This window comes from Acipenser ruthenus, chromosome 2 (genome assembly GCF_902713425.1).
Source record: "Acipenser ruthenus chromosome 2, fAciRut3.2 maternal haplotype, whole genome shotgun sequence".
Classification (NCBI taxonomy): domain Eukaryota; kingdom Metazoa; phylum Chordata; class Actinopteri; order Acipenseriformes; family Acipenseridae; genus Acipenser; species Acipenser ruthenus.
Window position 1 is genome coordinate 35,153,735 of NC_081190.1, and position 16,402 is coordinate 35,170,136.

Below are 16,402 nucleotides of genomic sequence, written 5' to 3' on the forward strand. Positions count from 1 at the left end.
CATAATAAATTAGTTCTACTCTTAAAACAGTAAGACTAGTTTTTATAATTCAGTACTGTGATGGGTACAATTTTACTAGACTCCCTCTACAGATGAATGAATTGATTACATAGGATTAATTAAATAATATCCTCTTATCTGCCTATTATTTGCTTCAAAGTTCTACATATGGGGGTTATATAGATGTGTATTACATGTTTGAGTAACAAGTTGCTTCACTTATTTTATGGATATCTGTTTTTTTCCTAGATTAGCATTCCTTTCCAATCGACATCACAGCGAGAATGGAAGGCAGATTCTTTCCAATGATCTGGAATCCCAGGATTCAGTCGGAGAGTTCCCAAGGAAAGAAGGGTTTCAGCACTGAATCAAAAGTGAAGCTGCAATTATATAAATATATATAAAAAAATATTATACTGTTGTATTTATTTTAATGTAAATGTTCAGCTTCGAAAAGGAGCAATGGTAATTTTTTTGTTACTATGTGACAGCTTAATTGTTTTATAATCTGGTTTTCAATTGTGCTGAAGGGGTATATTTGAAATTAACATATTTTTATAATAACCGAGTTAAATGAGCACTTAAAAAAAATTAATGGGGCTCAAATGTTTATCTGCAATGGATTATTGTGTACACCAAGATAATGCAAGTCTGCAGTGTTTTGTTTTAAATCTGTTTGAACAATGTATCAATGACAATTTGGAGAAGACACATTTGGAACTAGGATTTAGCCCTGGACTAACATAGATATTTTGGCCCACTGCATTCATTTCACAATTTGTTTTTTAATTGATCATGTATTCATTTAATTCTTGATATGTCTTCCAAAGAGTTATTCAGTGGTCATTTTATCAAGGGATTAGGACAGCCTGAACAGTACAAAGACCAACCATGAAAAACAATGAATGAAAGCAGCTCCTATAAATGTATATTACCATGAGTTGTGTCAAAAGCACTTTATAGTACCGAAACATAGAACGATACGGATATGTTGCAAGTTTGAAAGAGAAGACTACATATTAACAAAAAACAAAAAAAATGTATGCAATTAAATGTCATTATTGCATGAATGTATTAAATGTGTTCTTGTAGTTCCACTACAGATGTTACAATAGGCTTCTTCAGCAGATTATACTATTAGTCTTGTACCATATATACAAGTTTTCATTGCAATAGGAATTCTTTAGAATTGCATTGGTTTCAAACAGGTATATCAAAAACCAATATACATTGGGTATGTGAAGTTTGCAGCTCCAAGGCTAATTGGCAAAAACTTAAAGTGATGGGGCTCCCGAGTGGTGAATGTGCTCCGCGTGGAGAGCAGGATGTGCCCTATAGCCTGGACGTCGCCGATTTGAGTCCAGGCTATTCCACTGCTGACTGAGGACGGGAGCTCCCAGGGGACGATGCACAATTGGCCGAGCCCTGCCGGTGGGGGAGGGGGGGGGGGGGGGCGGGGTGTCCTTGGCTCACCACACACCAGCGACCCCTGTAGTCTGGCCAGGTGCCTGCAGGATTGCCTGTAAGCTGCGTTGTCCTCCAATGCTGTAGCTATGAGGTGGCTGCGTGGTGGGTCTGCAGTATAAAAAAGCAGTCAGCTGACGGCACATGCTTCGGAGGACAGCGTGTGCTCGTCTTCGCCGCTCCCGAGTTAGCGCGGGGGTGGTAGCGGTGTGCTGAGCCTAAAAATAATTGGCTATTCTAAATTGGGAGAAAATGATAAAACAATAAAGGCAACTACTAAATTTAAAATAAATAAATAACAAAGTGATGATGCAGTAATCTGAGGATTTTTTTTTACAAACCTTAATTGGCACAAATATTGAGTCTACTTAACTTTACCATAGGTAATCACAGATTTGTGCTAATCACTCTGTAAATCCAGTGAACAGTATTTTATGTACTGGAATTGTACCCATGCTGCACTGACCAGGAGAGACTATTATATAGAAAGCAATAGATGAAGGCAACATTTCTCCACCACGTTTTGGAACTGCAGATCTTTAACAAAGACCTTACTCTTAACAATCTGGCTCTTTTTTTTTTTTAAATCTGGATAGTGCAAAAGATCCTTCGAAACTCTCCATTGGCGAGTGCTGCTTTGGAAAGTAAATAAACAAAACAGAACCGCATGATTCTCATTATGTTGTATCTGTAATTTTGAAAGCATCCAAGCTAGTGTTTCTCAGTTGTTTAGAAGCCAGGGACCAGCCCATCCCAAAAAATAAACATCCAACAATGTCAATTTACACTCACCTAAGTTCTCTCTCTTGGGTCAGTTTTTTCCCCTGCAGTGCAATCCCAGGAACCAGCAAGGAGGCCCTCACGGACCAGTCATTGTGAAACAGTGATCTAAGCTATTTTTCAAAATACTTATATATGAAATATATCTACTTTAATACAATACTTTCATATGGTGTTTAAAGGCACATGTTAAAAGTAATGTCTGGAGTACCATCAAGAATATTCAGGATCTAAACAACTGAAAATTCTGCAATATGTCCTCACAACATCTGTAAATACTTTAACAAGTTCTGCATATCTGTTTACTTATAAACCAAATACACCACTAACATCCTTTTGTGGGGACATTTATTAGCATAATGGCATATTTCTTTCTTTGATATAATCTTAATTTGGTAAACAATTGTCTTAACCTCACACATTTCAGAAACAGTCGATATCTTCATATATTCCACTTTACAACCAGTACTGCTGTCAGTTTTACATTTAAAGAGAATAAATGAAACTTGAACATGAAGCAAATTGTAAATTGCAGTCCAGATCATATGATTCACGGTCAGGATGAAAGTAAATGTATTGTTCCAATCAAATGAAAAACATTTTGCTACCAACAAATGTATGTAGTTTGCAATTAATGCTAAATAGTATACCCATACTCTTAATCTGGTTTGTAGCTACTAGTTTCAAAGTGCATGCATATTAAAAAAAATATTTCAGCTGTATATTCATATGTAAATTTAGAATGGTTTAATAGAGAATACAGGAACTATAACAAAGTAAAAAATAAATCCAGCATCTAAAATGCTCAATGTATCATAACTCCTTCCACACATAGTATGTACACACACTGACATTTATAAATGCAAAAGCAAGCTTCTCCAGATAAAACAAAGTGCATTGGAAAAAATAAAATAAAATTACAATTAAATGGTATAGAACCCCCACAAGGTTTTGATTCCATGCATATTTCTTAAAATTCCCCAATTCATAAGTTTTTCCTCAGTATTTCTAAATGGCCAGTAACAATCTAAAGCAAGTACTACCAAACCTCAAATCTACAATTAAAAATCTACATTGGCAGTGGTGGAATGTCCTATGGTGTAACAAAGTTTAATTTTATATATATATAAAACTTAACCCAATTCTTTGGACAGATTATGGACTACAGGATAACCCATCAGTAATTAACTGTGCAAACATTCAAATGCTTACGACTAGGCAGAGAAAGGAACAGTTCAACTGCAAGAGAACAGGAAGTTAGTGGAGGACATCCTTTGCTGTGGAATTCAGTATGGATTCTACGTTATTCGACTTCTTTTCAAGTTCTTTCTGCAAAAGATTTAAAAACAAATACATTTTAGGCTGTTGAAAAGCCATAGGTTGCAGATCTCGATTAAATTGACAACTTGGGTAGTACTTACATTTTTTCTTTAGAAAAAAAAAGCAAAATCCTAAGACAGTATTTTTATTTATTTTTTTACTGAAGAGTACTAAAATAGTAGCTATTAGGATTTGTATTTTCCTTTACTGTTTACACATACTTGGAAATATACTGAAAGAAAAAAGAAATAAAAGCTCAAATTGTGCAGCAGTATGCCATTTAGCATTTAGGATAATCTGCAACAGTCTTTCAAACTTTGCTGTGGCATCCTGCTTTGACATTACCATGAATCGAGAACTAAGGGCAGCCAAGTACCTTACCATGGGTTACAGCAGTGGATTCCTTTCGAGAAGCTTTTTTGTAGTTAAAACAAGAAAGGTGATGCATTCCATCTTGAAGTCCATCGGCCAGTTTTTCAGATGCATGTTCCAGTGCTCACTTTGTAGCTAAGCCGAGTACCAAATGTTTGTGTGTCACATGTAGCATCTTATCCAGTGGGTCTATCTTAAGGAGCTTGATAACTGTGTTTATCTTTCCAAGTACATCTTTCTTCATGAAGCAAGACAGCAAAGTAGAAAGGAGTGCCTGACGTTCCTCTGCAAGAAAGGGCACCATAGGTGCATTGGTCTGAGTTGTCTGGCAACTGAAGCAAAGAATTGTAATTTTGCTTCATAAAGGGGGTCAACTGTTGCTTGCTTCACCAGAGAATATTATGTTGAAATTGGCATTTTGCTGATGGGTAGCTTCTTGTAGCTGCCAATAAACTGAATCACGTTTGGCTACACTTCAAGTGCACGCTCTGCAACTTTCAAATTTTCCACTCATCTGTGAGGACAAAACTTGAGTGGAAAGTGTGTGCTTTTAGCGTAGTCATCTCGCCAAGCGGGTGTGTCATGAAATTGCTGCAACAGTGCTCGAAGCAGCTCTCCCAGCTTCCATCCCGTTTCATTTGCACCATATTACAGACTACTGTGCATAATATAGGCCACAGCTTCCCAAGGTAATGAGATCTGGTACTGTTGGGTCCTCCTTCCTACCTTCAAGATAATAGAAACTTCCGGTTTACTCTGGGGCCATCCATGGAGATCTGCAACAATTTCTATGGATCTAGAGGTGTCAAACTATATTTGAATTTCTCAAGAAGCTGTTCTGCTTTCTGTAGCCAAGGAATTCAGAACCCAATATGCACTGCTAATTTTCCATCCTCTTCATTCCAGTAACTAATAACCAAGTCCATCAGTTCAGTCTGGGTTACTTTATTTAAGCATTATTTTTATGAAACATAGTAATTTGATTTTCCGACTTTTTCTAATAGCCTTTCTTTGAAATAGAGGAATAAACAAAAGCAAACAGCCCCATTTGTTTTGGTGCGCACCAAACTTTCTGTGCATATTACTCAGGCAAAGTAAAAGCCACCTACGTGGTTCAGGGCTTGTTTAAAAAGTACACACCCGGCGCTTTCCAAAGACATATTCAGTGTTTGTAAGCTAGCTGGAACTACGATTGCCTCAAGGTAAGCCACTCATCATCTCGCAGAGTTCACATACTTAGGTTTCGTTTTGAGTCAATTGCTCCGCCATTTTAGCAGCTAGACGGAAAGGGGCGGTATCATTGGAAAGCTTAGTCTCAGCTTTCCAGCAATAACCGCATATGTAGTTCAAAGACAGAGAAGCTACAGATGAGAGAGAGAGAGAGAGAGAGACACAGAGAGAGAGAGACAGTTTTATCCATTGTGACTTGTGCCAGACAGGAACTGCTTTAGAGTGGCACAGAAAATAATGGGGCATGGCCTATTATAAACAGCTATGCTTTAATAATGATATATGCATTACTTAAAGAACACTAATTTTATACAGAATGCATGGCTGTTTTGATTTTCTTTTAAAATGCTTTAACGCAGAAGGCAAAGCAGAATCATACCGAGGGAATAACAGGGTTTAACGTGTGCAAATAACACTTTTAAAATATAATATTAGTCCAGGGACATTATAGTTGTAATCCCTAATTATTTTATTAAAGCGACCTGGCCCTTTAACTCTTTTTACTCAGGCACTGTGAGACAGCCCTAGCAGAGAGCTGTGAATGCGAGTGTTTTGGAATGTTGCTGCTGCACTGCAAGACAGACCTACCTAGGTGCACTAAACAAACATTTTCAGTCAAAATCTTTACAAAAGAGAAATTATGAAATCGAAGGCACAAGGAACTATTTTCTGATAAATATAGATTTCTTTTTTCGTGTTTGTGGATCAGATGCACAACACAAGTCAGCTGTTAGGGTTAGTTGCCATGATCGCCACCTTGCAACTCGACAGTACATGCACACTTAAGTGGTACTTTCTTTTCTTTGCTGTCTTCCACAACAAAATCTGTATGGTCATGAGCACATTCTTCTAGGGATTTTGTGTGTAGGAATTTGTTTAACATTTCGCCACAATTTGCAATTTAAATCCTCCATATCTCAACTGTAATACAGCTTTAAATTCCACAAACAAGCCTCCATTCCTAATTGTAATCTTGTTTTAAATCTCGCAAGTGGAGTCTCCAATAGAAATGTAGGAATTTGCTGCCACTCTGTAGTTGGGGTTTAACGTATTCAGAACAATGATAGATACAAGTCAGGGTGGAGGGACATTGCCCAGCTGCACCGAGAAAGGTAGTTTGTTTTTGTATTAGGTTTTTTTTTTTTTTTTTTTTTTTTAAATGGGAAAGGGGTGAAGTCAGTGTGAGTTGAGTAACCATTTCCAGTGTTTTACAGTGTTTATTGGCTATACACTGACATTTTTTTTTTTTTTAAATGGGAGGGGGGGGGGTTATCGATTAAAACCGAAAATCAGTAGCCCTAGATATGTTTCCTAGCTTGCACATGGGGCTTACATAAGTATTCTTTGAATCTAAGGATAATACCATGGGATATGATCTAGCCTGGCTCACAAACCTGGAACATCAAGAGGAAAGTACAATGGCAAAGGTTAGGGTCAACCATTGATCTCACAAGCCATTATCATGAATAACTTTGCCATTTAACTGATCAATTAGTCTTATAATTCAGAATATACCTTTGACAGCTGTAACATTAAAACTTAAGTGAGCTTTCAGGAGATGCATACATTTGAACTTACTGCAAATTGCGTATAGCTGGCAGCAGGCTTGTCACTTTTGAACTCTTGTAAAGGGGTTAGGTGTGAAATATCTGGAAGCCTACTCCGGTGTGGGGTCTAAACAACAACAAGACAAAGATTTACATATTTATAAAAAATAATTAAAATAAATAAACTAGTCTGCTTGAGGGGTTTTACCAACACAGTCTAGCTAAGTTTCAAAAATTGTTTTGTTTAAATACAAAATAGAAAATGAAGCAGCCCACATTACAAACACACCTAATATAAATTCACAGTACATAATATAAAATATGCATTTGTCAAAGGATTCAATTATTTAGTATTTCTACACATCTTCCAAATGAGTTCTTTATGCATGAGTTAGATATTTTAGGTGCAAGGTCCATTATATATTTAATGTAATTATACTGTAATAATCTGTCATACAGTAATTAGCTATTAATATTGATACATCGATTTACCACACCTTCTGCACAGAGAGAGGAGGCTTCCCTGTTACACTGTGAAATGTGCTGCCTATACTGTTGCTGCCTGTGCTGTTGCTGCTTGTGCTGCTAACTGTTGTTCGCATAACAGATGCATTTGGGGTGCCAGTGAGCTGCAGGGATGAGAAATGAGGGGGTTAAGTAAAAAACAACAATACAACAGCTTGTTTAACGCAAACAGCATTACACAGTAGAAAGCAGTTCATATTACAGTTAATGCTATAACCTTTTTGATGTTTCAGGTTATTGCAAAATCTTAAATAACTTAGCAATGGTTTTGATAACTTTTTAAAATCTATTCGGAACAATTTCATCAATATAAAACACAAACTTCAAAAATGCATGAATCAATATGGTTTTCTGGTGTACTGCCATTAGACTTCTTATAAATGCAATAGAAAATGCTTATATTATGCTGTACACAACTGGACAAGATTTGTACCGCTTACCTTTCTAGTCTTGCTCGGCGTATTCATTATACTATTTCCCCCCTGTGGTCTTTTGACAGGTGGAGTTCTCAAAGCGGAATTGTCCCCTTTCTTTAACTGGAAAATGAACCACAAACATTTTTTTTTTTTTTTTAATTAAATTTCAGTAAAGTTTGCAAAATACAGTTGTTGCATATTATCTATACAGTAAAACATAATGCAATTAAGCTAAGTGCTGTCCTGTGTGTTTTATAGCTACAATAGTTATATGTTCTAATCAAATTTCTTGCATTATGTAAAATTAAAGTTGCTCTTATTGTATTACTTGTATTGTAACGCTTGAAATGTTTTTGCCTACGATTGTAAGTCGCCCTGGATAAGGGCATCTGCTAAGAAATAAATAATAATAATAATAATAAAGTATATGTAAAGCCAGAAATGAAGTAAAAGAGCACAACAATCTATTAAATCCATTATCCATCTTATGCTACTTTTGTACGTTAGTGCAGTAAGCTATTTTACCACTTGGTAGTACACTTTTCAGGAGTTCAGAGAAGGGTTTCAGCATGTCTGCATGAGCACCAGAATTAAACACTATAGAGATAATTGGTGTAAATGGACTTTACAGTACTGAAGCAAGCTGGCATAACATTGTATAACCTGAGACACTACTTGTATAAATTCTTCTCCAAGTGCAAAACAAATCCAATAATGCAAACATTTGCATTTTATTCAAACTACAGTACTTGTTTGGTTTATATATGGTATTTAAAAAAAAATAATGAACATTTAAACATTGGCTAGTTATTATTATTATTTATTTATTAGCAGACGCCCTTATCTAGGGCGACTTAGTCGTAAACTAAAAAACATTTCAAGAATCACAGTACAAGTATTAATACTTGTAAGAGCAAGATAAAATACAATCACTTTGGTTCTTGCAAGTTATTGTTTTTCAATCCCTACTAATCTTGCACTGTAGTTCTGTTTTTAAACTTTGTTCTGTTTCGTAATTATATTGATCTCAATGAGGACCAAAATCATTTCTTATGGTCCTCATATGCACAACTGCCAAATAATAATAATAATTATTATTATTATTTATTATTTTTTTAAAATCAGTGTTTTTTGAATGGAAGAGAATTTAAGAGCCAGATGAAACAGTTTTGTTTTCCTGTTCACTTACACGTTGACTCTTTTCTTTTTCCTTCTGTGTTTTGAGCTCCTCCCACTGGTTGGCCACATAATCCATAAATCTCTGTCCCTTGACAAAAAAAGCTGTGCCCTGCTCAGCTTCCCATGCTTCAATGTAACCCTTTATTTCTTCCTCAAGCTAAAGTAAACAAACACAAACAAGGAAACAAGTTACAATAAACTGCTTTCTTTGCAATTCCTGAAATCATTGGGTTAGTGCTCCCCATTTATACAGCAGAACTAGTTACAAAGCACGTATGGTCAAGGCTCCCATTTACCCAATACTGCCACTCCACTAGCAAATGCCACTCTTGTAACTACAGCCTGACTACAGTGTTATGAAGAAGTAGAACTATATGAATCCACAAAACAATTTAACAACGACTGAGTAACCAATCAGGGGTACTGAAGCTAATCACCTCCTTTCACTTGGCAAACCCAAGCAACAGATGGAGGCATGGGCCCAGCCTGGGAAGTCTCCACCAGTTTAGTTTATTCTCCTCCCTGTGTAACTAAGTGTGAGTGGAACTCGAACTACACTTGCACTCTATGCTTTTGCTAGGCGAGCCACTAAGTACCCTGCAATTGAAAACTCAAATGACGAAATCAAAACAGGATTTCCAAAAATACACCATTTTAAAAAGCTGCAGTTTTACCTTCGGTAACATCTTCTGTATTTTTGCCCTTTCTTTGCTCTCTCTTAGCAAAGTACCTCCTCTGTTAGAAAACCTGTTTGGATCAGATGCTTTCTTCTAGAAAGAAAGTAACAAAAAAGTACAGTATTTTAGTAATACACCAAACCGGCTTCATAGAATAAACCCATAACAGTGTATAAAACAGTGGAAACTCTTGCTGTCGTTACTGAAACACATACAAATGTGATTTATTAAAAGAGAAGCAGTGTATAGTGTGAAGTGTCAAGCCACAGAATACCTCAAAATCCTGGAATAGCTGCCAGTTGTGTTCCCATTTGTTAACAGCTTCGAACAACACCTTGCACTGAGCATAGTAATTTTTCAGCCGTGCAAGCTCCTCTTCATGCTTGATTAGCAACTCCTCTTTGAAGTCATCTAGATAATGGGGGAGGGGATGTACTGTAAATTAAATGCAAGATGTGGTATCTAGACAACAACACAGTTACAGTATGCTGCGAAACAGTAATTTGTAGTATTTTATGTTACAAGTGGGAGAATTGCAGTTTTATAGTGTGATGAAATAAGGAACAAAGTTGCTGCAAATTGCTGTATGTGTGGGGAGCGAGGGGGGCCATAATGTAAAAACATTTAAAAAATGCAATATTCCAGTCTTTGATGCTACAAAAACACTTGTGAATCAAGTAGCATTAACAAAAAGTGATATATATCTACCCGAATAGAAGGCTGCAAAGGCTTCTCTCTGTTCAGTGCTGAAAGTGCACTTGTCCCAGTACTCCATCAATTCGTGCCTGATGTTTTCAATGACTTCTTCCATGTTAGCCCTTTTGAGTTCATCAAGGCGGTCCAGCTCATTTTGCAACTAAAGGATAAAAGAAACACACTGATGGTCTGCTTAATGTATCAAGGCAGCCTTACAGTATAGCCATGGCCAGTTATAAAAATGGTAAAGTATTGTGTGGTATTTTCCAAGATCAAATTGAGGTCAATGCGATATGAAGTAGAGTTAACCTGTCCTGCATCTTCTGTAAGCTAGAGGGCGTTATCAGACTAGAAACTTGTTTGAAATACAATGTTTCACCAGCAGGTCTCACATGGTGAAGATCAGGTCACTATAGTAGGCCATTGTCTAAAACAAAATGCTACACTTATAATTTGATCGTACAGGAAATTAAACTAAATCCAACAAAATACAGTACACTAAATATGGACCAAAGCACAGAAAGTTCCATGTAAAATTTTCCAAATCCAGATCTTAATGAAAAACATACAAATAGCCAAATATTTCAAGCTGTTTATGGCTAACAAAATATGTTCAATATACTGTAGCTTAATGCTTTAATGTTCAGCAAAATCTAAATAAAACAATAATGGAAGCACTATATTTAAAATATTCCATTCTATCCAGGTTATCCTTTTTCATTAAAAACAGAGTAATTCTGTGGTATAGTCCTCAATATGATTCGCACTGTTTTACTGCCCTGGCAGGCAATTTTATCGTGGTCTGGCTTTCACCCTCCCCCTTCTATCTGTGTGCTTTATGGAAAGCCTGCTCTTTCATTTCTTGCAATTATGCCATTTGTTTTATCTTTGTGAAGACAGATGTGTGATATGATACAGGTAGGTCTCCCTTTGTCAAACTGTATTACTAGCAAATCTAGGCTTTTTATGACCTTGTTACCCCATTCCCTACCTGCATGATATTGTCGGGTACTGAAATGTGATCATTCTTCATTAATAAAATAAAGAGCTTCCTTATGTGAAATTCAACTTTAGATACAACTCTGATAACTTTCTTTTTAAAATTGTAGGTTTTATTAGTTTGATTAGGCTACATTTTATGTATTTGTCTTGTCTTGGAGAACATGACTCACTATTTCATACCACACAAGTTATGATGAATGTGCATAACATATACTGTACTATATGACTTAGATTTTCAACAACTGACTTTACAGCAAGATTTGTGTCAGCTTCAGACTAAACTGTTGTGCTTTCGAGTACCATTTCATTTTTCCACCTTTCTTGAATATATTTAATACAAAATGAACAGGGCTGTATACGACTTTGATTCATAGTACTGACTCAGTTGGAAGTGCGATAAGTACTGTAACAAATCATCTCCTGTACACAAAAAAGGTGAGTGTTTTGTGGGGTATATTTCTTAGAAGCACTTTTATACAGCCTGCTAATTTGATTTTAGTGTAAGATGCTAACTGCAGTCAAAAGCAATCTAGGAATAAAAAAAATAGATATGCAATTCAACTCCTAACAAGGAGACATTATCAAGCCAGTTTCTACTTGATCCAAGACACAATCAGGTTAGTTGATAGAAGAAATAAGTAAGGAAGTGTGGTTACTGACTCAAAACTTCAGTCAGAGGATTGATAAAAGTTAAACCCTCAATTCCGTTCAGAGACCTAGTGTCACTTTACTTTGGAATTAATGTGACACCTACTGTACCCTAAACTCCACTCAAATTGAAGCATGGTGTGCTGGACAATTCAGAAATACTGGAGGAAAATCAGCCATGCCCACTACACGCAAGATACTACTGTAATTTGTACTTCAACAGATATGGAAACCAGGGGAGATTCAGAGCAAGTTACAGGCTGTCCAATGCTGCTTTAAGAACGTGTATGCATTATTTAAATTTGATTTGGAGGTGCCTAATATTTATGGTACAAATAACTGCAACTTCTTATAATAGTGCAATTTATGCACCTGGATCTCTTCATCTGGACTGCATAGATATGTGTGAGTGAATTCTCTGAAAGGGTGAATAAGGCATTTTAATATTTATAGTGGGAAAGTAAATTTTGTTTGCATTTCAAATTACATTTATTATTATTTTTTTTTAATACATAGAACGCTTCTTTTTAAAACATGAGATTCCCCTCATTTAGGGCACCACTTCAATGTAATCTGCTGGCACACTCCACTCAGTCGGGTGTAGGTGTTTCAATAGAAAAACAGGCTTCACTCAATGAGTGCAAGTGGCTTCTCGGAGTAGAGGCTGCATTCATGTTAGTGCACGAGTATTTTTAACAGGTGGTCTCCCACACCAGTAAACACACTACTCTTACCTTTCTAACCTCCACAGAAAGCGAGCCCTTAATATTGTTTTCAAAATGATTTTTTTCCTCTTGTGAAAACTCTAGTCGATTCCACAAATTAGAGACCTTTTCCATTAAATCGTCTCGTGTTGAGATCAGGGTTTCCTTTTTCACCTCCAACTGTAAAGGAATAACAACAACAATATAAATGATAAATAATTGATTCCATGCTGCAAAGTATAACTATTCTTCATATGTACAAATACACATTCACCTGTAAGCATATATGTGATTTTATTCCTGTGTCTTAATTGCAGTTTCTATTGCCTACCTGGCACACAATTAATTTCAGGGCTTTGATGTTTTCACTTGTGAGAAGGAAGGTGTCTGCATCATCACAAACTGCATCTTTCTCCAGAGTTGTTTCAGGATTGTGACCAATTTCGTTCATTAACTGACTGATTTTTTGCCTAAGTCCAGAAAACACTTCAACACGGCTTTCCTAGAGATGAGGAGAATAACAAAAATGAGCAGGAAAAGCATTTTAAAAAGTTATGTAAGAGGAAGGTTTTCTTTTGTATAGGTTTGTTTTAGTTATATTGAATATGTGACACATAACTGACAAACAAATAATAAAAAAAATCTATTCTATAAGTACCCGCTCCAGTGAAAGACGTTTGATATGTTCCTTAAGATCTTGGAGCTGCTGGTGTGAAGGTATACTGCCTGTGGGAATGTAATAGGGAGTGGCACAAAGATCAATGCAGAGGGACTTCTCCTCCTCTTGAAGGGATTTCAACTCTTTCAGACGGTCAGTTTTCTCTTTCACTAGATTCTCCAATTTTGTTCGTAGGTCCTTTTCCAATTGCAGAACAGTCTGACTCTGATCAATCTATTGCAAATAAATACACATTTATTGAAACCAGTCAACATATGAAAATAAAAAAGAAAGCCAAATTGTAATTATTTTCAAACGTATTGAAGTATTTGCAGTAGGTCTAATTCCCGAAATTTCTGTAGTGTGGCAACAAAACATTTTGTGTGCCCCCCCCCCCCCCCCCCCCCAACAGTATTAACTCAATTTGTGACAGTTTCACCAACCAGGCTTCTCAGGCCCCACGCACGTACGCTTCCAATACAGAGTTCTGCTTGTTTCTCTTGAACAAGCACTACCAATAACACCACATTTGGCAAAAAGGATTGCATATTTGGAAAAATTAATTTGTGATGTAAAACTCGCACACCAAAAAAATAAATCAATGTGCTATTTATATGCAAGCCACAGGAAAAAGTTTTCATAGGAAGCTTAAAATGCCAAACTGCAAAGCACTTACTTGATAAGGTTCTAGGGACAGCTCGTGATACAATATATCCAATTCCTCTCGACAAGCACTTATGTTCTTTAAGATTCTTAGCTTTAAATTTTCTTCCTCTATAATCATTTCATTCATCAAGAGCTAAAAACAAAAGTAACAGCAATATTAAATCAGAAACAAAACACACATGGCAAATACTAGCTACAGTGACTACCAAAGAAGTTTTGCAGTAAAGTAATTTGGCCTGTTAATCAGTCATTGGTCTGAACACAAAGAATTCATTGTTCACCCAAGAAAAAAAATAAACTTTGCATCTATGAATTTTTTAACCTTAATGAAATATCTGAACACATCTTTAACACTGTTGGTGTATCTCACATGAATACCTTTCCACCTACATTTACAATCCAATTATATGCAATACATTACATTGTGCCTGCTACAACTTTCACTTTATGTTTGATCCAAGATCTAGTTACATAAAGTAGCTTTTCTCTATACAAAAATACTTTGGCATTTCAAGGCTAATGCAGTATACATCAATTACAGTACTGTTAGCTAGAATGATTGCAAAGGGAAACAAAATATAGATTAAAATGAGATAAGAACATTTACCTCAATATGTTTCTTGACTGCCTCCATACGCTCCACCCTTTGTTCTTCCTGTATTCCTATGTTATCCCAGATGTCCACCAGTCGTGCTATTGCCTTGTTAATCCCAGACACAAGAGAGAAAGCTAAAACCTCACTGAAAAAAAATAATAAAAACCTCAGCAGTTGTCTACTTGACAGTTGCAGATAAGAAAATACAGAACATTCCTCTACATTACCATGCTGCCACTTTGTAGGGGTGTACATTGATTAAACATATTTGAGTAGAGTAGCCAGTGGGGTACTGTAGTGAGATTTCTAATTGTAGACATAGTACTATACTGCCAACTGTTTTACAAACTAATTGTATAAATTGACTAATGCATTTCAGATTTGGGGGGGGGTTATCAACATTTTAGTACTTTATTTTTAATACTTGCAAAGATAATTCTAATTAAGAGTTGTACTTGCATTGCAATAAATACTGTACATCAAAAAAAGGAAAAAAGAAAACTATTTAAAACATGTTTTTAGAGGACGTTGAGTGGTGAGATGAAGTGCAGGATATCCTTGGTACAGTATGAGGTTAACAAATGTGGAGCTACTCCAGTAAAATTTTATTTTTGGTATAATTATTTCTTGAAAGTGTCATAACTGTCATACATTTTTGCCCTATCAATATGCACCAATCATATCACCAACTTCTGTTCCTCAACTTAGGAGAGGTAACCCTGTTGTAACCCACAACAACTGTATTTTTAGTAGTAATACTGATCTTTTGCCAAACTATTTAGTTTGATTAAATGCTGGCCTTACAGTGCTGTGCTCCAACATACGCACACCTTACCTGTTAAGAAATTGAATGACATTAATTTAGTATTGAGATGGGTAAACATACCATGATAAGGATTTGTTTTAGATATTTTGTATCTGGCCTACTGTACCACTTCAGTGATACAATACATCAATATACTTTTTGTGAAAAAAGTGAAAACTCAAAAGGAGGATCCCCATAAAAAAAAAACTTTTTTAAAGCTTCAATTATAAACTAAAGTACAATTATTCTGCTACACATAGTGAATAAAGTAATTCACTGAACATGTAGCCTATTATTTTAATATTGAATATTAATTACCCTACACGTTTTCCCAGACTTTGTTCATACAAAGTGGTGAATTCTGAGATTTTAACATTAAACTATTTCCCTGAAAATCAATATTGTGGATCATATGGATCCAAAGACATAGCAAATGTAATGTCTGCATGCCCACTGTTTCACCTGAACAGCTGCTCAAATGAAGATGAAATGTGGAATTTTCCTAAACAAGCACCCCAGATACTTACACACAAATAAAAGGTGAGAATACAAATAATTAATCAGAATAAAATGTACAAAGCAAGTACAACTAAACATTCACTCAAAAAAGTTTTTTCTTCAAACAAACACAACACACTTGAGGGGTGTAACTTAAACAACTGGGGTGGATTTCCGTTGATATTGGTAACGGCGCCAAACCTCTAACATTAAAAGATAAAGTAACGGTACAGAAAGCCAAATGCTTTGTTGTTGCAAAAACAAATCGTGCCGAATTGGTTCCGGTTTTAGTTTACAAAGTTTTATCATTGTCAGTGTATATATGAATACAATTATAATATATAAATAGTTATCATACAGTTTATCAAACCGTCCAAAATACATAAATAAAGTTGTACTTACCTCTTCCTGTTCTTCATGGCCTCCAATTAAAAAAAAATTCAATCCAGGATAACCCTTGATGTTTATTTTGTTTGTTTTCCTTTTTTTTTTTATTATTGTTCCGATACAACTTCCACCCACTCCCACTCCGGCTTCTCCTCTTGCGGTACAAATTCAAAAATGTCCCATTCAGCAAACGCGTTTGTTCATTGGGTAATATAACTCCAATCCTCCTCCAA

General features: G+C 35.9%; 2 protein-coding genes across 5 annotated transcripts in view; one reads left to right on the plus strand and one right to left on the minus strand.

Moving 5' to 3' along the window:
- Positions 1–2,852, plus strand: part of LOC117409664 (5-hydroxytryptamine receptor 4-like) — a 99,535-nt gene extending 96,683 nt beyond the window's left edge. Inside the window, exon 7 of the mRNA XM_058994918.1 lies at positions 250–2,852. Within this exon, the coding sequence (XP_058850901.1) occupies positions 250–367 (118 nt within the window). The 3' untranslated portion in view covers positions 368–2,852. The remainder of the gene's footprint in view (positions 1–249) is intronic.
- Positions 2,853–2,976: 124 nt separating this feature from the next.
- LOC117409493 (protein regulator of cytokinesis 1) lies at positions 2,977–16,371 on the minus strand. Of its 4 annotated transcripts, none has more exons than XM_034015642.3 (14): positions 16,185–16,371; positions 14,492–14,624; positions 13,895–14,017; positions 13,219–13,452; positions 12,892–13,062; positions 12,591–12,740; positions 10,219–10,366; positions 9,785–9,945; positions 9,508–9,603; positions 8,844–8,990; positions 7,679–7,774; positions 7,211–7,342; positions 6,745–6,840; positions 2,977–3,573 (listed from the first exon to the last, which is right to left on the minus strand). In XM_034015642.3, the coding sequence occupies exons 1-14, from the start codon at positions 16,199–16,201 to the stop codon at positions 3,502–3,504; spliced, it is 1,776 nt and encodes a 591-aa protein (XP_033871533.3). In that variant the 5' UTR covers positions 16,202–16,371; the 3' UTR covers positions 2,977–3,501. The 4 variants fall into 4 exon arrangements, with proteins under 4 accessions (XP_033871533.3, XP_033871532.3, XP_033871534.3 ...); XM_034015641.3 differs by having other exon boundaries at positions 6,733–6,840; XM_034015643.3 differs by having other exon boundaries at positions 6,733–6,840; positions 9,785–9,921; positions 16,185–16,370.
- Positions 16,372–16,402: the final 31 nt, after the last annotated feature.